The following is a 23614-nucleotide window of genomic DNA, read 5'->3' as shown; positions in this document are numbered from 1 at the left end:
TTATAAAACGGGGTTAGACTTGTAACTGGTAAAGCTTTAAGGTGATAGTTTATTGTTCTTTACGTGGAATTAAAATGAACTTATTTCTGATAACTCCCACCTGCTTGAGAGTTGTGGCATCACAAATGAGCAGTTTCTGTCAATGTGATTCCATCACACAGGTCATTCAGGAAATAGACGGGTTTAGATAGAATCCTTAACTTTTGCTGCGATCCCAAAGTAGTGGGGCTCAGTGATCACTTCACTTTCCCAAATATGTTGTGACACATCGAAGGATAATACTTGAGGATAACAGCATCTTCGCTGAACCAAATTCTCTCATCCCATTTGTCACATCAGTACAAGTGCTCAGCACCTTCAAAGATCTTCACATCTTTTGTCAATGCCTAGTCAGCACCGATGTTAGTATAACCTCCAAGCACCCATATACACTTACACTGTGACAAAGAGCACTCAGGATGGCACATCTTCTCAACACCTTCATCGACTAATTCTACCGGCTTCACACACTGCTCTACGTGAGGCTGCGGATTCTCTTTAAGGTTTTGGAGTAGATCTGTAACTCAGGTTGTGGGCGTTGAGGTTGGTTGGCTCGCCGAGCTGGTTTGTTGTTCCTCAGACGTTTCGTTACCGTGCTTGGTAACATCCTCGTATACATTCCATTGTATATACATTCCACTACGGAGGAAACCTGGAAGTGAGGCAATCCATTGCAATGGACCCCAGAGTTTAAAAACCAGGCGGGAAAACACACTGACGCTTCATCAGAGGCTGCACTGCGGATGTTACCCAGCACAGTAACGAAACGTCTGCGGAACAGCAAACCTGCTCAGCGGGCCAACCGAACTCAACAACCAGGTTCTCCTTGACATCACCCCATTTTGTGAACGTTATCCTACTACTTTCCTTCCAACATACCGCATTTCAAAATACAGTGTCGAATTTCTCCTACCAAGTGCCACTTTGTTAGTTTTGCCTCTATCCTTCTCAATTCTGTGACTGTTCTCCTCACCCTTTGTTACTTGTTCATATTGTGTCCCACCAGGTTCACTGACGTAAGCTACACTATGCTCTGGTCTTGAAAGGGTCTTCCTCAGAGGATAGCAGGGGACAACGTACCTCATTCCAGGTACACTTTGTCAAGTTCTGAAAGAAACTGGACGAATAAAACTAATCAGATGGTCAGTACGCGTGAGAAAATATATACTTTCTGGTTTGAAAAGACAAACAGACACAGTTGCCAATTTCACAAAGTGTTGTGAATAAAAGAATGACCACCCAATGATTACCGCTCTAATAAAGAAAACTACTGTTTCTGGTTATTTTGAACATTTCATTTTGCAGCAGGTCCATGTTATTTAGGAGGGTCCCAGCTGATGGCTGTTATAGAAATGACAGTCTGAGCTGCTGGCACCAGCTGTGGGCTTACATTTCATGCGCAAAACTAGGAGGCAGCCTGATGGAATTAAAGCAACTGTGGGCTTATCACCCACACACAGCATTTCAATTCAGTTGTACTCAGGGACGACGCTCAAAGGCAGCCACCTGCTCACCTGTCTCTCTCTCTTTCTTGTCGGTTCGCGTACGTTATGATCAACCTTTCTTCCTCAGTTTCACCCTGCGCAGGTTCCCTCACAAGGAACACCCCCGAGGCTTACCTGAACAATCCGATCGCCCTCTCTGATACGCCCATCTTTGGCTGCAATGCTGTTCGGGTCGACCTGGAGAAATCATGGAAACAATTAAGATGAGGCAAAGGAACAGACAAACCATTAAAGACAGCCATCTTCAGCAAGCAATCACAGGCAAATCCGCAGGTCACATCGGAGTTCATCTGATGGCAGACCAGGCTCGGGGCGGGGGCGGTGGGGACTAAAGGCTGAACACCTGTGCTGACAGTCAAAGATTCCAAACATTTTGATCCTGTACAGCTCGATCTAGCATCTCTCAGTTGTAATCTCTGTCCCCTCAGAATCTATACTGTAAATGTGGGAACCCCAAATTCAAATGCCTTAAATCATGCAGGTAGAGGAATGTCCAAAGCGCTCAACGTGTCAATGGATTCTGATTTCACCGACGCATCAAATGACCCCAAGGACGGTTGCACGTGAATTGGAAGTCAGTGGTGTCAGAAAATATAGCAAGGCATTCCAGACCCTGAGGGGAACAGTAAATGCACAGTAAAACCACAGTATATGAAGCTCTCAGCCAGTCATGCTACAAAGCGATTCGTAGACACTGCCTGGGCTGATTGTGCTTCTTCTCCTGGGGATTATTTAAGAGCTGCAAGCCAGAAATGTTTTTCACATAATGGGACCCATACTGAAAGGATCCAGATGACCAAGTGGATCGATCGAGAGCCATTCAAGAAGGGAAGCAGCGTGGTCTGGGAGTAAACTTAAACAGCACTTTCCACCACTGCGAGAGCAAACCATGTGAGAGACTCTGATGTGTTCCTTAGACGCAGCTGAAGAGGTCACAGTGCTGGCAGGTCTTAGAGTATGATCTTAAAATGCCTAGTACCATCTGGATGACAGAGATGGAAAACAGAGAGGATGTGGGACAAAAGAGGAAATTGGCACGGACTTTTGACGGGCTACAGGCCCTCGTTGTGAACTGTACAGCGCATGAACAATCCCTTTGGCCCGCAGCAATGTGCTGAAAATGACACCAAATTAAACTCATCCATCTGCCTTCCCTTGGTCCGTTATGTCTCCATTCCTTGCACTTTTGTGTGCTTATCTAAAAGTCCCTTAAATATCCCCATTGTATCTGCGTCCACCACCACCCCTGGCAGTGCGTTTCAGACTCCTACCACTCTCTGTTTAAAAAAAAACTTGCCTCTCACATCCCCTTTGAACTTTCCCGCCTCACCTTCAATGCATGCCCACTGGTTTTAAACAATTCAACTCAGGATTGACAGTCAGAATCTGCTTCCCAATCATCATTTCAGAGACTTCTATTAGGTCTTCCCTCAGCCTCTGGTGCTCCAGAGAAAATGACCCGAGTTTTTCTGTCTTCTCCTTGTAGCTCATATCCTCTGATCCAGGCAGCATCCTGGTAAACCTCTTCTGCACCCTCTCCAAAGCCTCCACATCCTTCCTGTAATGTGGCAGCCAGAACTGAAAGCAATACTCTAAGTGTGACCTAACCAAAATCTCATAAAGCTGCAACATTACTCTTGTACTCAATTCCTTTACCAATAAAGACAAGCATGCCAAATGCCTTCTTCACCAACCTATCTACTTGTGTGGCCACTTTCAGGGAGCTATGGAAGTACAGCCCGAGATCCCTCTGTACTTCAATGCTGTTCAGGGTCCTGCCATTAACTGCATACTTTTCCTTAGCATTTAATCTTCCAAAGTGCAGCATCTCACGTGTACCTGGATTAAACTCCATCTGCTGTTTCTCTGCCAGTATTTGTAACTGATCAATATCCTGCTGTATCCTTTGACAACCTCCTACAATATCAACAACTCCCCTGATCATTTTGCCATCTGCAAATTTAGTGACCCATCCATCTATACTTTCAGCAAATTCATTTATACATATAAAACAAATAGCAGACATCTCAGTATAGAACTCGATGGAACACTGCTCATCCAGATCTCCGGCTAGAAAAACACCCATCCACTATAACCCTCTGCCTTCTCTGGGCAAGCCAATTCTGAATCCACATGGCCAAGGCACCATGGACCCTGTGCACTTTAAGCTTCTTGATGAGCCGATGATGACGGACCTTGTCGAAAGCCTCACTAAAACCGATGTAGACAACATACACTGCCCAACCCTCAATCAGCTTTGTCACCACCTTGAAAAATTCACTGCAGTACTAAGATGTGACCTGCCCTGTGCAAAGCCATGCCGACTGTGCCTAACTAGGCCATGATTTTCCAAATCTGTGTAAATCCTTTCCCTGAGAATTGTGTCCAACAGCTTCCCGGCCATCCATGTGAGACTCACTGGTCTGTAGTTTGCTGCATTATTCCTGTTTCCCTTGAGCAGAGGAAAAACGTCAGTTACTTGACAGCCCGCCGGGACCTCTCCACTGGCTAACGAGGATACAAAGGACTTGGTCAAGGCCCCAGCTTTCTCCTCTCTTGCGCCTCTCCATAGCCTGGATGATATACCATCAAGCCCTCGGGACTTACCTCCCTTCATGCTCTTTGAGAGACCTGACACCACTTCTTTCTTGGCTCAATATGCCCTGGTGTATTACAGTGTTCTGTACCAATCTCACTGTCCTCCATGTCCTTCTCCTAGGCGAAACCAACACTGAGTACTCACTTAGGGTCTCGCCCCCTGACCTCTGCCTCCAGTTGCCTCTTGTATCCTTGAGTGGTCTTACGTTCTTCCTAGTTATCCTCGTTTTTAATGTATGTACAGAATGCCTTGGGATTCTTTTTAACTCGAATTTCCATAGTCATTTGACGGCCCCTTCCTCTCTGAATTCCCTGCTTGAAAACCTTCCTGCTTTCTTTATATTCCTCGCGGGCCCTGTTCAATTTTAGCTTCCAAAATGTTATGTTTACTTCCTTTTCCCTTTTGACTAAATTCGCAACCTTCCTCATTATCGAAGCATGCCTTGCTTTGCTGATCTTGTCCTTGCTCCTGACTGGAACATGCTGGTCCTGAACTCTCTTCAGCAGGTCTTCAAATGATTCCAAATGTGGACTTGCCTGATAACAGCTCCTCCCAATTAACACTCTCTAGCTCCTGCCTAAGACTGACATAATTTGCCCTCTTCCAATTTAGTACCTTCCAGCTTGGTCCTGACTTATCCTTATTCATGACTATCTTAAAACATCAGGAGTTTCCAAAATGCTCTCTCACTGAAAGGTCAGTCACCTGGCCGGGCTTATTATCCAATACAGGGTCGAGTGTAGTAACGTTGCTAATAATTCCATTTCACTTTGAATTTCAGCCCCTTTGAAATAATATTTTCTTACGTCTTGTGGGTGTATTGTATGCACGATTTTAGATATGGGCTGGACTTTGTCATGACACAAATCAAAGACTGGCAAAATCTCAACTGTAATCAGCACCCTTCGTCACCATCTCTTGACTGGGTGTCATCTTTTCTAACTTCTCCTGGACATGTGCATGATTATTTCGATGGTAAACATTGGTGTGTGCTTTGGGAGACCTTGCTTTGCAATCTACAGCTTTTGTGGCTCATCGAGTGAAACTTATTGGTGCAATGTTCAGCTCCAGACTTCCCAGTGGACAGTGATATCTAACAGATGAGACACTCATACAGAAGTTCGTATTTTGCACGAGGAGAGATGAATGATGGCCTGACCTCGGTTTTAACTGTCAAAGATAGGTAGAGTATGGACAAAACTCCTAACGTCTAATTGCAACTCCTGACTAAATTAATAGGATGTAATGCTGATCCCAGGGATAGGGACCAATGACATGTGTGCTCTTCAAAAGGACTGAACCTTAAATTGCAGCATTTCTCCATTATGACATGTTTTATACAGCTTTCTCTCTGTCAAATGCATTCACAACAAGCAGCTAATGAGGAATTTGATGAAAGGGTCCGAGCATTTATGTGATCGGATGAAGCTGTGACAATCATGCTTCATGGTTGCTCTTGTCTGACACTTGTTCTTGTTATTGCACAGTGCACAGCTTTGGATACAGATTATCCTCGATCAAAGTCACTGTGGTGCAGAGTTGAGTGATGACCCTGCCACCAAGGGACACCCCTATCTATCACCCTTGGAGCGATCGCTATCTTCGCTTGTTCGTTTCGCTCACCTGCCTTTCAGATTTGTTTCAACAGGCTAAGTCTCTGCAATGTTCTGTTTTAGTTTCTCATCGTGATGGGCTTTTGATGTATTGTAACCAAACAGACTTGGTCATTTTTGTGATTTCAGGATTGACATTGTTGAATTGGTTTCTCTGCATTATAGATATTCCTATCTTCAGGATGTCCTTAACGACATGCCTCATCCGGTCAAAGATGCCCTGGGCTTTGAGTTGATACAGCCTCAGTGAAATAAATTCTGTGTAGTAATTCTGGCATTAGAATTACTTCAAATGTTGCTTGATGAATGCTTTGATACAGCATCATTTCAAAAATAAAAAGATTAAGAATATCATTCTGCCCTGGTTCGCCTCTGCACTTTTCGGAGTGGTTCGTAAGACACTTTCTCGGGCCTGTTTTCGCCTATGTTTTAGAACGCTGTCTGCCACAGGCTAGAAATTCGATGCCAGGTAATTTTCAGCAGGACGCTGTGGTTGGTGATCCAGCAGAATGTCACTGGACTGGGTCACGTTTGGGCAGGAACACTGCTCCTTCTACCCTGCAGGCCAGACAGCAGCCGGGAACAAACCTGAGGGTGGGGCCTGGGCAGGAGGACCTCCCTTCTGTACTTGCCTGGGCCTCCCCCCGAAGCGGCCCTTCCTTCCCCCTGTCCACTCGGGTTGGTCCCATCCTGTTATTGGATACCTGTTCGGTCCTCTGCTTTCAGCTCTCTCTCACAAACACTGTCCCCTTCCATTGAGCGGAAAAAGCAAGCCCCTTTCTTCTCTGGGAACGTTTTTGCCAAAGGAACCAAATGTGAGTGGAGAAAATCACTTTCGGACTCAGTGACCCAGAATGCACTACCTGGAACTTGCCAAACAAGTCAACCCAATGCTGCCCCCGAGACCTAATGGACTCACAATGACTGTCCATCAGCACCAATATACTGTTCCTACTGTAGCTGAACAATTAACAACATGGCACTACACCCATTTAAGGAGCAGAAGCTGGAAGTGGCTGTTCAGCACCTGACATTTGCCAGGGTTCGCTCTTCAGTTGTATTCAAGTGCCCTAAACCTTGTGTCCTTCCATTCCCAAACTCCCTACTTCTACTCCATTTCAGGTGCCTCAGTCTCCCCAAAATCACACCAATCTTGGCACAGATGTCAGGCTGCAGGCAATTACAGATGCTTCGGAACAAGCCCAACTGAAGCGTTTTCACTTCAACTGTCCAGTGCTGTCAGATCTGAGCTGAAGGAACGAGTTGCCGACACTTCTGGTGCAGCAGGCACAGCTGGCATAGTTTCAACTGCACAGCTCAACAGTTCCTTGTCAACTGAGAAACCAGACAGGTTACCCTCCCGACAATGTGTCTGCATTGAGAATGGCCGAGAGCGCGTGACAGACAGGGCGAGAAAAATCCCCACCGTTATGGCCCACCTCAGTGTACACCCTACACCTATTACTGCTGGACTCAGCAGTGTACATTTCCGCATATGCTGATTGTAACATTTTCTCGATGGACGCAGTGCCCACATTCCTCCCCACACCCCTGCCAGCAATCTTTCAATTAGGCAACTAAAGCCCTGACTGATGAAAGCTTTGCTGGAAAAAGACAGCATCTGTGGGAAGTATCACACGATTTTTGTCATTTAATTTTCCTTCGCTCTGACAATGTTCAGTAATTAAGATCGACCATTAAAAGATTTGCTTAAAATAAACAGGCTGTAATAATCATATTATCCGGGCGATGCGATTTACCACAGCAATTAGAAGTGACAACGCTTGGCGCAGAGCCAACCCTCTAAAGTCTGGCTCTTCCTTCCATAGGGGCTTACCTCGCTCACATAGATGCCACTGTCATCCTCGTCATCGTCTGTTCTGTAACAGACAGTCAGGCCCAGTTTCTCCTGGCTGCTGATGCGGCACAGCTCAACTTCCTGAAAGAACACACACAGCACCGGCTGTTAATTTCTTTCTCTAACCCCCACTGTCTTACCCTGTGCCCTGACCCGCTTTGCCCGTTTCCAACGCAACGAAAATTTCACTCTTCCGAGACACCTCCCTCCCATTCAGCTGGCCTGGCCAGCTCGAAAACCATTCACTCTCCCAGCTGGTCGCTGGGAACATTCCCCCAAAAAATCCTGTCCTCTGGTACTTGATGCTTGCAACAATCAGCGCTAACTGATTCCGATCAAGTCCTTTTGAGACAGTGACTGGCAAAATATTTGTCCCGCTCGAAGCGGGAGCCCTGATTTCACACACACCCGGCTCTGGAAACAGTTACATCCCATCTAGTCATTTTAGAATGCGGAGGATTGTCCACGCCAAGCTGAAGGTTCCCCTGTACACTGCTGGGCGTAAAGCTAATAGAACATCTGCAATGTTCACTAAAGGCAATCAAATTACACCACTGAATATGAAGATGCCCGGCAGGGAGAAAGCAGCCTGGACCACATCCACAAGATGAAGGAACAGCTTCACCCCAAAGACCAGGATCTCCTCCAAGACGATCAGTATTGGGCAGTACTTTGTGATATTTCCAAGAGTGCCGATCGCAAACGGAGCTTGTAATTGAGCCATGACAGCGATCGGACAACCGTCAACTTCTGGGACATCCAGACTGCTCTGGGACTGCAGCTAGGTTTTCCAGCTCAGGAAACAAACTTGGAGAAAACAGGCAAAAGAAAATGTTCCTGGCACATTTTCTCTGACTTTGTTTACTGGCAGGCACAGAGCTGCACCCCCTTTTGCCATGACAATGGGTGCTGGCACACCGACTCATCAATAAAAACCGCAGCATCCAAACTTAACGCTGCCTTTACCCTCAGGAGTAAGGACAGGAATCCTGACTTATTTCAATTGCTTGACCAGTTTAACGTCATCGCTACTTCTATTACATTCCATGCCCAAAAGTGCGTTCCAGGGAAACCATAAGCAGATGCTACCAACACTGGCCAATGCAATTGTTTCTAGTACTCCAGCACCTTGTTCAACAATGTACAGGTGAAGCTCTGTATGGCAATGTTCCACTTTGGTAAAAAAGTGGAGGGGAGGGAAGGGGGTACAGTAAAGTGTCAAGGAAAGCCAGATTGAAGATGAAGTAATGGATACAGTGACAGACTCCGAAACTCAATCGAAAATTTTGTTTCGACATTCCTAATGGCATACACTGACCAACCCTCAAACGTGGAATCCCCCTTGGTTACTGAAAATGTGAATTGGAAAAGTATTATCATGCACAAAGCTGGATTTGTTTCTTTCTAAGGAGAAGCATGGAATCTCCTTTTACATGTCAGTGACGTGCAGAACCATTGCTTGATAGCCAAACTGTAGCGAGTTACTCCTCCTCATTTTTCAGCAAATAAATTTGGCCAAGCGAATGATAACATTCCCACCAACTCTCAATCTCTCTGCTGGATACAGAATGTAAACACAAGACATATGGCTTCAAAGACAACCCCAGATGATCGGCAGAGACCAGGAAAGCTGGCAGCTGAGCTGAGCCCTCGCGCAACAAACGTGTGCGAGACTACTAATCGCTCCTGCCAGCAGATACGCGATTATAGTCCAGGTCTTTGGCTTTGTCCACAATAAACAGGAACTCACTGCAGTAATGGAGAGTTTGTTAGCAATGGAATACATGATCCTTTTTGGTCTGCGCTCTCTCAATTCAAAACACTGCTTCTTTTCATATTAACAATGGTAAATGATCAGAGAATAAAAAAGGAACTGGAACAGAAACTACATCGTGGTGGAAGTTTGTCTAAACTATGTTGGAGTTTTGTATCTGAGCCACTCTGCCACCTTGTCACCACTTACATGCAGGTTACACTTTGACAAAATTGACCTCGAGAATAACAGGACAGGAAGACAGCATTTAGCTGCTAGAGCCTGCTGTACCTTTCAATCAGGAATGAACTCAACTTCAACCTCACATAAACCTCTTTTACTAACCATGTCTATGATGTTGGGTGTTCTTTCAGTACTATTTGCTTTCATTCAGAGTAACAAGTGTGTCACAGCAGGCTAGTTAGTCACCAGACTGAACCAGCCAAGCTGCATCTGACACTAGGCTGACACAGCTCCACCAAGGTTGTCTTCAGAAGCAGAAATACTAAGTTTCACTTGATCTGCTGCCTCGAAATCCCAGGAATGTACTGAATGCAAAATGTCTTACATGACCTCTCAAAACCCACGTTACAGGACTGGTGTCCCAGTACTGTCTTTCACATCGTTTAATGTGGACTACTTCACAGAAACTATTGTCGCTTTATGCAGTGACTAAGGAATTTACAAGAAAACCGAACGGAAAATGTACATTAAATTCATGCACAGAATCGTATAATGGTTACCGCACAGGAGGAGGCCATTTGGCCCACTGGATCTGTCCTAGCTCTTTATGGGTGACTCAGTCAGCCTGACCCTGCTTCCACCTTTTCCATTGTGCCTTCCAAGTGTTCTCTCTTCAGACGCGTATGAAATTGTCTTTGGAAAGCCATGATTGAATCTACCTCCGCCACATTCTCCAAATGTGCATTCCAGATCTTACCCACTCTTTGTGAGTAAGGGTTTCTGTTTTCAAAAGAAAAATAGAGCCTCTCCTTGTACTGCTAAGTTTATCACCCCTCTGTCTCATCCACAGACACAGATGGTGGAACTTTGGCTCTTAATTCAAACCAAGCACACATTTTATTGCAAAGTGTGGTACTTAGCCAGGGCCTCAGTTCCCAGTCTCTGCTGAGATGGTTCACCTTGGCCTAAATGGGAATGGAGCTTTGAGTGGGGGAAAAGGAGGGATGGGTGAGTTAGCTGCTTGGACAGGGGTATCTGCAGAAGATGTTACAAGTGCTCTCAAGAGTTGCTCCTCTGCAAAGAAATGATGATTCCCAGTTGTAAATCCAGTGACCTCTGCTGGATAGAAATGCTTGGAGTCAGTGAAAAAATATTCCAGATGTGTTTTCCGCTACTTGCTGCAATCAATAATTCCCTCGTCTCCTTGTGAAACCATGGTGAATCATCACAGACAGTTCGTTCTAAGATGGCAGCTTGGACCCTAACTTTTTCGTATTTTAAAGGCATATGTGAAGTGCCGTGTTCCAGATGCGATCAAACTACTAAACGTTAAGCAAGACAATTTATTTAAATACTTTCGGTAAAATATCAATGAAAGAAACAGGAATTTAGAATAATTTAACAACTGGACAGTTTAACCGAAGAACAGATATTTTAGAATTCCTACAGTTCCTACTATTTCGGACAACTAGTCCACACCCATCCTTCGAAAGGCGTCCTACCCAGACCCTCAGCCCTGCCCTGTAACCCTGCATTTCCAGTGCTCACTCACCTAAGCTGCACATCCCTGAACACTATGAGGATTTTAGCATGGCCAATCCACCTTAACTCCACATCTTTGGACTGTGGAAGGAAACAAAGGCACCCAGCAGAAACCCAGACACCGGCAGAATGTGCAAACTCTACACAGATATTTGCTCAAGGTTGGAACTGAACCCAGGGTCCCTGGCACTGTGACGCAGCTGTGCTAGCCACTGAGCCACTGTGCCACCCTACTAACCAACTGTTCCAGTCCAGTAACAACCTATAAACACACCCCTCTGCAAAAAGACAATTTCGGACACAGACTCTCATTTCCAGTTTTCTAACCCAGGAGGAAAGAAAACATCAAAAGTAAATTTAAAGAGTGTTGCAGAAGGGAGACATTCACCGAAGTTTTCAACTCTTTTGAGACCCCAACAGCTTCTGACGTTACTGAAAAAAACATGCAGTGAGCTGGTTCCGAGAGAGCTGGCCACACCCACTTGGGTTGTTTAAAAAAAACCCCAAAGCCTCACAAGTTGTCTCCACAACTTGTCTTCAGAAGCCAGTTGAGAACGTTTGCCTTCTTCAAAAAGAAAGGGACAAAATAACCCAGTGTCACAACAAACACCAAACTTTTCATGTCCAAATGGCCCCATCTTCAGATATTAAGCTCAGCTTCGTGCTTGCTATGTCTGAGCATGGGCATTAACTAAGCGTATAATCAGATTCAGGTGTTGATGCTGCTTTGGGTGGATGGCCTGGAGAAATTTCTGGAAAAACACAGCAGGTCTGGCGGCATCTGGGGAAGGAAAAGAGGGTTAACGTTTCAAGTCCAGTGACCATTTTTCTGACCTGTTCCAAATCAGCAATTGCTGATTCTGAGTCTGACTTCCAGCATCAGCACTTCTTAGCCAAAACATACATTCTGCTAGCTGGCCCAAGAGAAAAGTTAACAAATGGGCATTTATAAAGCCTCTTTCATCTAAAGAAACCCAAAGCATTTTACAGACAACTGAAGACTTTATGGCTTTCACCATTAGTGCAATGTAGATTAATAACAATACCTTCTTGTGTAGGTATCATGATTTTGTGGAACTATATGGACTCTGAACACATCCGAGTCTAATTGGAATGGGAAAAATCTGCTACAATTTATATGTTTGTTTTGCAAACTATTTTCCGAAACGAAGTGACTCTTTCTACCTTGGTTTCGATGGTGCTTCTTTTTAGGTAAATCTCTCAGATATATTTTTAGCTTGACTCACCTAAGAGGGTGTACCTAACCTGTCAGCCACAACTGTCTAACAGTCTCTAGACATTCTGTGACCCGTACCTGACTGCTCCAGAGGATGAGGATTCTGGGCAGTTCTTTCTGTCACATGAGCTGCCCCACATCACATTACTTTGGCCCTTCAGCCAATGACAGATGCATCAAGAATTGTAATTAAATTTGGGCTTTCCCTTTCTATTAGACCGGGTGTGATGCATCAGAAAACTTATCTGGAAATCACCAAATCGTTACAATCCAGAATCCATGCACGGAGCAAGAATTTGAATATAAATCAGCCGTATTCATTTAATTTGACGTGTTGGAGATTGTGTTGACACGCAGAGAAGCAAACAAAGAATGAAATGCACAGCATTGCTGAATCGATCCAGTCAAGGACAGCCAGACAAGGTACAGGGGGAAGCTCCTCTTCACAATTTCATGGTACATGCTGCAGGGAACATTGTACCCTGTAATTAGTACAAAGCGACTGGAAGACAATGGATGGGACAAGGTCGAAGTACAGAGGCTTAAAAGAAAATGATGTGAAAGAACGAGAGAGAGCAGGAGGAACGGAAATTAAATATAAGGCGAGGACAAAACAGAGGAGAGAAAGAGGAAAGGGAATTAATTACAAAAAGGCAAGAATAACATAAGAAAAATGGAAAGGCAGTAAGGAAGCAAAAAGAGAGAAAAAAGACGAAAAATAGAAGAGCGAGGATAAGAAGATGAGGAATAAAGTCATGAAAGAGAAAGGAGATGAAGTAGGAAGAATAAAAGAGATAAGAAAGGGAAAAGAGAAAATGACTACACATCGACACACAGCCTGAAACAACACAATAGATCACACTGTCATTCAGACACAGAGTCATGGAATGCTGCTGTAAACTGAAACACTGAGTTTTAATTTTCTCCAAGCAGTAGAAAAGCCAAAGTGAAAACACAAAAGAAATCCTGCAGGTCCTTCCAATAGTCTCATTTCATCCGCCTTCTCTGGTACAGAGCTGAAACATGCTGGGCATTTCCGACTCTGAAATCTTTCCTTAACCCATTGCTGAAAAGAAATAAACAGGGAGCGCCCTGATGTACTTGTCCACTCAGTTTGTCTGTCACTTGCCTCTCCTTTCTTTTCTCCCCCGTCCCCAACCTCCTACAGTGGTGTTTTTTTGGCCAGGCCAGGGTGGGGGGAGTGCTGAGAAGCAGAAAGTAAATTGGGAAATTCATTACCAGTGACGGCTATGGATGACGACTGTCGCAGGTGCACTGAATGTCAGCATTTTGCACACAGCCGTTGTAAATACAGGCATCATTTACAGAGCAGCAACGCTCCAATGACATCTTTTCCAGCTGCTTTGCACTGGGAGGGCGTTTTTTACTGCTTTACTTTGCGTGGATTGTAAATTCACAATTTTTTTGTTTCAATTTTCCCCTTTTATTTGTGCCAAATAGACCACTGACAATTAATTTGTCTGCTTCCTCCAATCTCCACAAAGCATCAGGGTACCCTGATAATGATCTGATGCTAATCATTAGGAAGCAGGTTTACCTTTATGTGTATCAAACACCAAAGCCTGAAGACTAAATAGAAACAATTTATTTAAAAATCCTCTTTTGATTTTAAGGAATTCAAAAAAGACCACTCGTCACTGATGAAAATTTTGAGATCCGCTCTAAAAGAAAACTGTCAACATGTGCCGTTGCTCGGGGTTTAGAAAGAGGAACTTGCAGGCCACCCTCTCCCAACATGCCTTCCCAAGTATATTTTCTTTCATTCTTTACCTTTCTCATGCATTAATCTTAGTACTGTCACCCCCAAAGCTGTAGCCACCGTTGTATGCAATTCTCCCCTTCCTTCACTCTGCAAAAACCATGTCTCTGCATCACTCCTTTGCTTCGTTCCTCGCTCAGTCCCCAAACAGCTTCCAAAATCCAATCTTGGTGGCACCTGTCTGCTACTTCCCAATGTACCTCTCCCCTTCTTAGTGCTAGTGAGGTGCGACATTATGAGGGCACAGTATCCAAGTCCCTTGATGAAAAGGTAGGACCAAACCATTCCCTCATCCACACAGTGTCATTCACAAAATGCACAAAGTTTTCACAACTCACTTACACCTTGTGGAAGACGATAAGCTGTTCAGCTCCTAAAGCTCAGAATGCCCTCACATTACACAACTCAGTTTATTCAGTTTGAAAGCGAATAAAATGAGTGACCACAGCTGAAATTGTACAGAACAATATACCACAAAATTGTGAATGTCACTTGATTATTTTGCTTAACTCCTCACCCAGTTCTTTTCAGAAACATTACATCTGCCTGTCTGCTATAAAATGGCAAAACTGAATGATTTGATGTGTGTCGGTCAATACCTTTCTTCAATCCTTATCTTACCATCTTTCCCAAAGCTGGCAACTTAATCTAGGATACAATGCCACCGGCTTCAGGGAAATGCTGCATAGTCAGAGTACAGTACAGCAGATTTCCAGGAGAACAGTCAAGGGTACGGTGCTGCAGACTCTGGGAGAATGGCACAGTCAGGGTACGGTGCTGCAGACTCTGGGAGAATGGCACATTCAGGGTACGGTGCTGCAGACTCTGGGAGAATGGCACATTCAGGGTACGGTGCTGCAGACTCTGGGAGAATGGCACAGTCAGGGTACGGTGCTGCAGACTCTGGGAGAATGGCACATTCAGGGTACGGTGCTGCAGACTCTGGGAGAATGGCACATTCAGGGTACGGTGCTGCAGACTCTGGGAGAATGGCACATTCAGGGTATGGTGCTGCAGACTCTGGGAGAATGGCACATTCAGGGTATGGTGCTGCAGACTCTGGGAGAATGGCACAGGTTACGGTGCTGCAGACTCTGGGAGAATGGCACAGGCAGGGTACGGTGCTGCAGACTCTGGGAGAATGGCAGAGTCAGGTTACGGTGCTGCAGACTCTGGGAGAATGGCACATTCAGGGTACGGTGCTGCAGACTTTGGGAGAATGGCACAGTCAGGGTACGGTGCTGCAGGCTGTGAGAGAATGGCACAGTCAGGGTACGGTGCTGCAGGCTGTGGGAGAATGGCACAGTCAGGGTACAGTGCTGCAGACTCTGTGAGAATGGCACAGTCAGGGTATGGTGCTGCAGACTGTGGGAGAATGGCACAGTCAGGTTACGGTGCTGCAGACTCTGGGAGAATGGCACATTCAGGGTACGGTGCTGCAGACTCTGGGAGAATGGCACAGTCAGGGTACGGTGCTGCAGACTCTGGGAGAATGGCACAGTCAGGGTACGGTGCTGCAGGCTGTGGGAGAATGGCACAGTCAGGGTATGGTGCTGCAGACTGCATGAGAAGAAAGTATCCTCTACATAGTGTCAAAGACACCAAAACAGACAGCCAAGGTACAATGCTTTAGGCACTAGAAGAACATGACAATACTCCAAATAAGGGGGTCAATTTATACTTTCGCCCAAGCCTCTTCAGTGAGCAATGTTGAGCTAACTATCCATTGTGGTAATGTGTCTACACAAGCTTTACAAAGTCACTGGATGGTGAAGGGGAACACAGACCTTGGTTGATACCTGGTTCCTCATCAGGCAACCCCACCGTAACCTTGGGTGACAGCAAGCTGACTCAGCACATCACAGTGACCAAAGCTGAGGACAGTGAGCAAGGGAGCCACATTGCACGACATCCAATCACACGGCTGTTCAACCAGCAATTATGGTCTTTGTTCATGTATGTGAGATAAATAGCGGGGGATATTTCAAAAAGGTGAGGAACTTGTTTTTTGAAATGATCTTTGTAATGTAAAAGCAATTGTGGATGAGGATGGTCTTTCAATGTCCTCTCTCGACTTGGCCAATGTGTGTACCGCTGAGGGATGTCAGGAATAAGAGGGCTTCTTGAAAACAATGCTGTTGAGTGTCCAGGAACCACAAAGCAGAATGGATATGCTGCAGGGTCAGCATGTAGCATTACTCCCAGGAGCGGAGACTTCACTAAGTTACCAGATCAGACCAATCCAAAATTTCTTTCCCCCACTGCCTTCTCAAAAACAATGACTTTCTATAACTACGTTATACTACATCAGTGACATTGAAACAAGCAGTAAGTACATCCAGCACATTACATTCCGGACTATCTGACAACGTGTTAAAAAGTTCAACACCATTTAGGATTCAGTTGGTTTCTTCTTGATAATTTATGACCAAAAATAATTCCTCTAAAATTCTACAACCTGTGAATAATTAATCATCAAGCAGATTTAGCAATAAACTTTCCAAAAGAAACTGGATTTACGTTTAATAGAAGATAAATGTCAAGGCTATGGAATAAAAACGGGGAGTGGGATTAATCAGGTAGCTCTTCCTGAAATCAAACAAGCACAATGTCTCCTTTCCGTGATACATACTGCAATTTTGCTTTAAGCCATATCTTTAATTTTACATCACCCATTGTTTTGTCGAAGTCAGTTCTAACTTGCTTGTCGGCAGAAGCATCCTGATATTTGCTTGAGCCTGATAATTCAACTAGCCCTCGTAACGTCGAAACTTCAAGCGAGGAGTAAGGAGCAGAGTTATTTGATGCCTGGAAGCAGTTTGGGGTGGTCTTTTAAAAGGATTACCACCTCTGTGAGAAAGCATTTGTCATCACTCCCTGTAAGCACGATGTGCAATCATCTTGACTCATCGATACCCTGCAAAGTTGGGAAGTATAATACTCCTTACCGGGGACCAGCACTAAAAAGTAAACAGTAATACTTCATTCAGTTTAGTGACTGTGCAATATTTATTGGATTCTCATACAAGAAAGTCCAAATCATAACATTAAACAAATCACTTCTGCTCCAGTTTATGCTGCTGCATGGTTCATTGCTGCCTCACAGCAACAGGGACCCGGGCTTGATTCCACCCTCGGGCGACTGTGTGTGGGGCTTGCACATTCTCCCTGTGTCTGTATGGGTTTCCTCCAGGTGCTCTGATATCTTCTCACAGTCCAAAGATGTGGGGGACTAGCCGTACTATATGGTCCATAGTATCCAGGGACGTGGAAGGTGAGGTGGATTAGCAGAGTTATAGGGTAGGGGGTGAGTCTGGATGGGATGCCCCTTTGGAGAATCGGTGCAGACTCGGTGGGCCGAATGGCTTGCTTCCACACTGTAGGGATTCTATGATATAACAAGCAGCTAAATGGATGTAAAAGAGCTACATAAATCAAACCAAGAATTACTGGAGTTTACTGAAGTTTCCCATCTCACTGCCTTTGGTTACAAACAAACTGCCTGTGTCTCTCAGCCTCAGTGCAGGGGACATAATGCCAGAAAAGCTGTGAGGTGGATCCAGTGTGTATCTCGTTAAGGAGGCTATTTGGTCTAGACAAGTTGGAGGTGGAAGCATGTGAACCATTGGGCAGAATAAGCATCAACTGCTTCTTCCAAAGGGTTTAGATAATGTTATAACTTCCATCTGCACACTCCAAACTGGCCATGAAAACAAAGCTTTTATAGAATTATGATATTTTCTCCGCCAGCACAGCATCTCTTCTGAAGTTTCGAAAACAAATCAGCCCTGATCTTAGAGATAGTAAGAACAGCCGATGCTGGAGTCAGAGATAAGAAGCATGGAGCTGGAGGAAGATAGCAGGCCAGGCAGCATCAGAGGAGCAGGAAAGCTGGCATTTCGGGTCGGGACCCATTCAAGAATGCTAACTAATTTAAGTGTTGAAACTAGGCCCCTCCTTTACCCTTTAATAAGGCTGTGAAGGAGACAGCACCTTCAGCAGGTAAAAACAGGGGAAAATCCAGCAAAGCGACGATCTGTACCTGAAGGACTGAATTACAAATGTAAAGCTAGAGGAATGAAGACAGATGTACATCTCAGCACAATTCAAAAACTTGAACTCCAAACTCCCCCGATCCGATCACCACCCCAGGTGCCTATCGTGGTCAATACAAGAATGGTTGGTCTTCAAAACTGTTGACCAAAATGGTGAGAAACCTTCGACACCAGCTGTCAAAATTCAGAAACAAATCTGTTAGGTAGAATGGGATGGAAGTGATAGCTGATCTCAGGATCCCCACGCAGAACAATAACTCTTAAAAGGAAATTTGGACTTCCAATTAATAACTGAACAAACAACACATCAAATTTTCACACTTTTAAGACATCTAGTGTAACAACAGCCTACAAAAAATTAACACAGCATGACTGTGTAGGCAACTTGCACTTTATATCAGATAACAGAATCTTACCCCTTCTTTTGGCATGACAGAAAAAAAGCAGCTCACACGTTTGTTGGGCACTATCTCATACGTAGGCATTATACTTTCCTGGAACAAATTCAGAGGAATTCTTAGCTCCTGTGATAAAACGTGCATAGTGTGTTAGTACCAATAAAGAATCTAGAATTTGAGAGAGAGAGACAAATGGTTTCAGTTCTCTGAAAGTAAGTTTTTTTGAGGTGATCAGGAGGTCAGGAAGAATTGTGAACCTAAAGACAAATTCCAAGAAGGCAAGAGGTCCCAGTGTTGTGCTGGGCAGGATATCTGAGGGTATCGTGAATGAAATGCTTATACTGCTCAGCATATTGCACAGCGAAACTAATCAGAGGTCACTAGTTTTGTTTCAAGGCAGAAGAATCAAGTTCTTGGTTTAGACAAACACTATTGCCCTATTAGAAGGGTATTAGTTTGTGAAGCCTTGAAGCTGTTAGATGTTGTACAGGAGTTTTCAAGGGTCATCTCAGAACTGAATAGATTTACACCACTAAAATTGACAAAAATGGTCTACGACAACAGACTTAGATATGTAAAATCTCCCAATGATCTCAGAAGCAGAACTGCAAACAATTCACTAATAGGTTAGAGAGGTTGGGTAGGAGTGACATTTGGTTGGAATTGAATATTTCTAAGGGATATTGCAGGGAAACAGGTCGTAACTGAGTTTTGCTGTCTAGGTTACAACTTTTCTGAACTTCATACATATATCTATCTTTGAAATAAACTTCTATTGGTTTCCACTACCAAGAGTGGCTCGGCAGCAGTACGACTGATCAAGCAGGTCAGGTCCTAAAGGACATCGTTGCCAAACTGGGTCTGCGGCAGGTGGTGAGGGAACCTACAAGAGGGAAAAACATACTCGACCTCATCCTTACAAATCTGCCAGATACAGCTGCATCTGTCCATGACAGTATCAGTAAGAGTAACTATGGCATTATTCTTGTGGAGACAAAGTCCTGCCTTCACATTAAGAATAGCTTCCATCGTGTTGTGTGGCACTATCACTGTGCTAAATGGGATAGACTTCGCACAGATCTAGCAATTCAAGACTGGGCATCCATGAGGCGCTGTGGGTCATCAACAGCAGCAGAACTGTACTCCAGCACAATCTGTAGCCTTATGGCCCAGCATATCCCCCACTTAACCATTACCATCAAGCCAGGGGATCAACCCCGTTTCAATGGAGAGTACAGGAGGGCATGCCAGGAGCAGCACCAGGTGTGCCTGAAGATGAGGTATCAACCTGTGAATCTCTGCATCCTCCAGTGATCCCCAGTATTAGAGATACCAATCTTCAGCCAATTCGATTCACTCCAATTGACATCAAGGAACGGTTGGAGACACTGGATACTGCAAAGGCTATCGGCCCTGACAACATTCCAGCAATAGTACTGAAGACTTCTGCTCCAGAATGCGCTGCTCCCCTATCTAAGCTGTTCCAGTCCAGTTACAACACTGGCATCTACCTGACAATGTGGAAAATTGCCCGAGTATGTCCTGGACATAAGAAGCAGGACAAATCCAACCCGGCCAATTACTACCCCATTAGTCCACTCTGCACCTGTAAAGTGGTGGAAAATGTCATCAATAGCGCTATCAGGCAGCACCTGCTGAGCAATAACCTGCTCAGTGATACCCAGTTTAGGTTCCACCAGGACCACTCGGCTCCTGACCTCATTACAACCTTGGTCCAAACATGGACAAAAGAGCTGAATTCCAGAGGAGAGGGGAGAGTGACAGCCCTCAATATCAAGGCTGCATTTGACCGAGTGTGGCATCAAGGAGCCCGAGTAAAACTGGAATCAATGGGTATGGGGGGCAAACTCTCTGCTGGAATTGGAGTCATACCTGACACATAGGAAGTCATGGTTGTTGGAGTTCAGTCATCTCAGCTCCAGGACATTTCTGCAGGAGCTTCTCATTGTAATGTCCTAGGTCCAAACATCTTCAATTGCTTCATCAATGACCTTCCCTCCATCATAAGGTCAGAAGTGGGGATGTTCACCGATGATTGCACAATGCTCAGGATCCTCAGATAATGAAGCAGTCCATATTCAAATGCAACATGATCTGGACAATATCGAGGCTTGGGCTGACAAGTTGCAAGTGACATTTGCGCCGCACAAATGCCAGGCTCTCACCATCACCAACAAGAGACAATCAAGCCACCACCCCTTGACATTCAATGGTGTGACCATCACTGAATTCCCCACCATGAACTTCCTGGGAGTTATCACTGAATGGAAACTCAACTGGACTCACCACATAAACACAGTGGAAACAAGGACAGGGCAGAAGCTGGGAATACTGCGGCGAGTAACTCACCTCCTGACCCCTCAAAGCCCGTCCACCATCTACTAGGCACAAGTCATGAGTGTGATGGAATACTGCCCACTTGCCTGGATAAGTGCACCTCCAACAACGCTCAAGAAGCTTGACACCATCCAAGACTAAGGAGCCCGCTTGATTGCATCCACAAACATCCACTCTCTCCACCACCAATGCCCAGTAGCAGCAGTGTGTACTATCGACAAGATGCACTGCAGAAATTCACCAAAGATCCTCAAACAACACCTTCCAAACCCATGGCCACTTCCATCTAGAACGACAACGGCACCAGACATATGGGAACACCAGCACCTCCAGGTTCCCCTCCAAGCTGCTCACCATCCTGACTTGGAAATATATCGCTGTTCCTTCACCATTGCTGGGTCAAAATCCTGGAATTCCCTCCCTCATGGCCTTGTGGGTCAACGTACAGCAGGAGGACTGCAGCAATTCCAGAAGACAGCTCGCCACCACCTTCTCGAGGGCAACTAGGGACAGGTAATAAATGCTGACCTGGCCAGCAACGCCCACATCCCACAAATGAATAGGAAATAAAGAACATGTGCAGCCCTGTATGCATTTGGGCAGTGACTAAACAGCATAATGACTGAGTGCAAACATTAAATGGATAATCCATCAAACAGAGTTTCATTTGAGGAGGTGAACAGCTCAATGTCGTCAATGACTTGATGCGTAACACTCCTGAGGATTTATTCCTTTCTTTACCCAGCCTGGAGACTAGCAACCTAAGAGCAGTCTATGACAGGGATATGGAATGCCAGCCTCTCCCTTTAACCCCATTTGGAGATTCTGCCAGTTTCTTTGCAACTCCCCTCAACTGACAGCTTCCACCCAAACTCCTTGTGGCCTCTAACAGATGCACGAAAACACTGTCTGCTATATTCAGAGAGATTGTAACAACGGCTCAAGCGGATCTTTACAATGGCATCGTCTGCATTACTAAGGCAAGTTTGATCATATCGGCCTTGTTTCTAGGTGGAAATGCAAATTAAATATTCTGGAGAGCCTAACTCTGTTTCCTCTTGGAACTAAAGGAACAGTCCAAAGCATTCTCAGTACTTTTCTACAAAGCTCCTAAACTCTCCTATTGAAGTGCAGGCTGCTGCCATTGTCTCTGAGTGTAAATACTTTGTATGGTACGTTCAGTCCAGTAAAACAATGGGTCTTTGTTAGATTTCTAACAATGAAACCACCTAGGCTGCCAACAGGCAGACTTCAAAACAGGTTGCATGACACCACCTCTCACCCCGCTTCGGTTTACTGCAAATTTAAGACACGGTGCCAAAACATTCAGGGTTTATGAGCCTTTTTAGTTGGAACACTAATCAGTCACTTCTTTGAAATATATATCTACCCAAGTGAGTCACGCAAAGAAAAACTGCTCTTTATAATTTATCACACTGCACCCTGTCATCGTTCCTGCAAAATGTTCAATGCAGATATTACATTTCTTGAGCAGTCACGTGCGACTGCACTCTCACAAAACATGTTGAAGTGCCACGGTAGACTTTTCCATCTTCCAAAACTGCACAGTTATCCATCTTGCTCACCTTTCTGCCTGTTGGGAATATTGCCTTTCTGCACGCTCAACATCTTTGAGATTGAGGGCAAAAGACGAGCAGATGAATTAACAGTTGGCAATGGAATGCGCCCTGCTTGGCAAGTGTTTCTGGCAAACGAAATTTGCTTACTGACAATCATTCATTATATGAATGCCCCAGAAATAATATCAATATCAGCAGTATTTTCTCCCCTGTGTATCGCTGAATGAAAGATGACTGACATTAGGAAAAGTTGAGCCTCTGTAAATGAACCGGAGATATGTCTTTCTTTATTTACAAAAAAATACAATTTCCAAGTTGTCACGTTGCAAAAGGACGATAAATCTACTCTCTGGTAATTTGTTGCGAGAACACAATAATTTCCCTTTTCTGTCAGTTTAAGGCCGCTTTTGTTGTGCGATGAACTATTGCATTATGTTTTATTCCCTTATTTGAAGCAGCTACTGTCTGAAAAAGGACACTTTTCTATTTAAGTCTTGTGTCAAACACTCTTTATTCTAGTCAGGAGGTTTTGCCTCAGGCTGCAAAATCACAGCCGATATTAAATTAATGACTGTGATGGTGTGATTAGTGGAGATTACAAGCTATTGAATAGAAGTCTGAGTGACATTCAGTTCTCCTTTAATAGCCAGGCTTTTTATTATTAGGAACTAATAAGATGACTGGTTTGTCATGTAAAATCTACTTTAATGCACGATCTGATAATTTGTTTCAGATTTCAAAATTTCTCACAGCTTGCATTAAAAATATAACCTAGCAAACAAAGGTGGCACGAAAGCTTATCAAATTGTACCCTGCTATTCTCAGAGACCAGCATTACAACTGGAAGAATTAAAACCGGTGGCTTTTGCACAGCAAGTTGGTGTTTGCTTGAGATATCTTTTCAGCGCGTACTGTCGAGTGAATGGACGTGGTACAAATAATCACAAATGCCTTACAGGATTTGGCTCATTTTGCCAGGATTTACATTCTCCTGTTCAAGTACAACCCATCTGGCTCAGACAGCGAGACTGCAGAAAGCTGACGAAAGTACTGCCTGAGCCTCATTGAAGGTAGTTAGAAAGTACTTGGAGATGGAGCCAACAACCTTGTCAGT

General features: G+C 44.7%; 1 protein-coding gene across 4 annotated transcripts in view; it reads right to left on the bottom strand.

Moving 5' to 3' along the window:
* Positions 1-23614, bottom strand: part of pdzrn4 (PDZ domain containing ring finger 4) — a 529562-nt gene that overhangs the window by 14873 nt on the left and 491075 nt on the right. For all 4 annotated transcript variants that reach the window (XM_048549360.2, XM_048549357.2, XM_048549358.2 and 1 more), the window contains 2 exons: positions 7594-7695; positions 1659-1721 (listed from right to left, as the gene is read on the bottom strand). In XM_048549360.2, the coding sequence (XP_048405317.1) occupies positions 1659-1721; positions 7594-7695 (165 nt within the window). The remainder of the gene's footprint in view (positions 1-1658; positions 1722-7593; positions 7696-23614) is intronic.

Source organism: Stegostoma tigrinum, chromosome 18 (assembly GCF_030684315.1).
Source record: "Stegostoma tigrinum isolate sSteTig4 chromosome 18, sSteTig4.hap1, whole genome shotgun sequence".
Lineage (NCBI taxonomy): Eukaryota > Metazoa > Chordata > Chondrichthyes > Orectolobiformes > Stegostomatidae > Stegostoma > Stegostoma tigrinum.
This window is presented reverse-complemented; position numbering and strand designations above follow the sequence as displayed.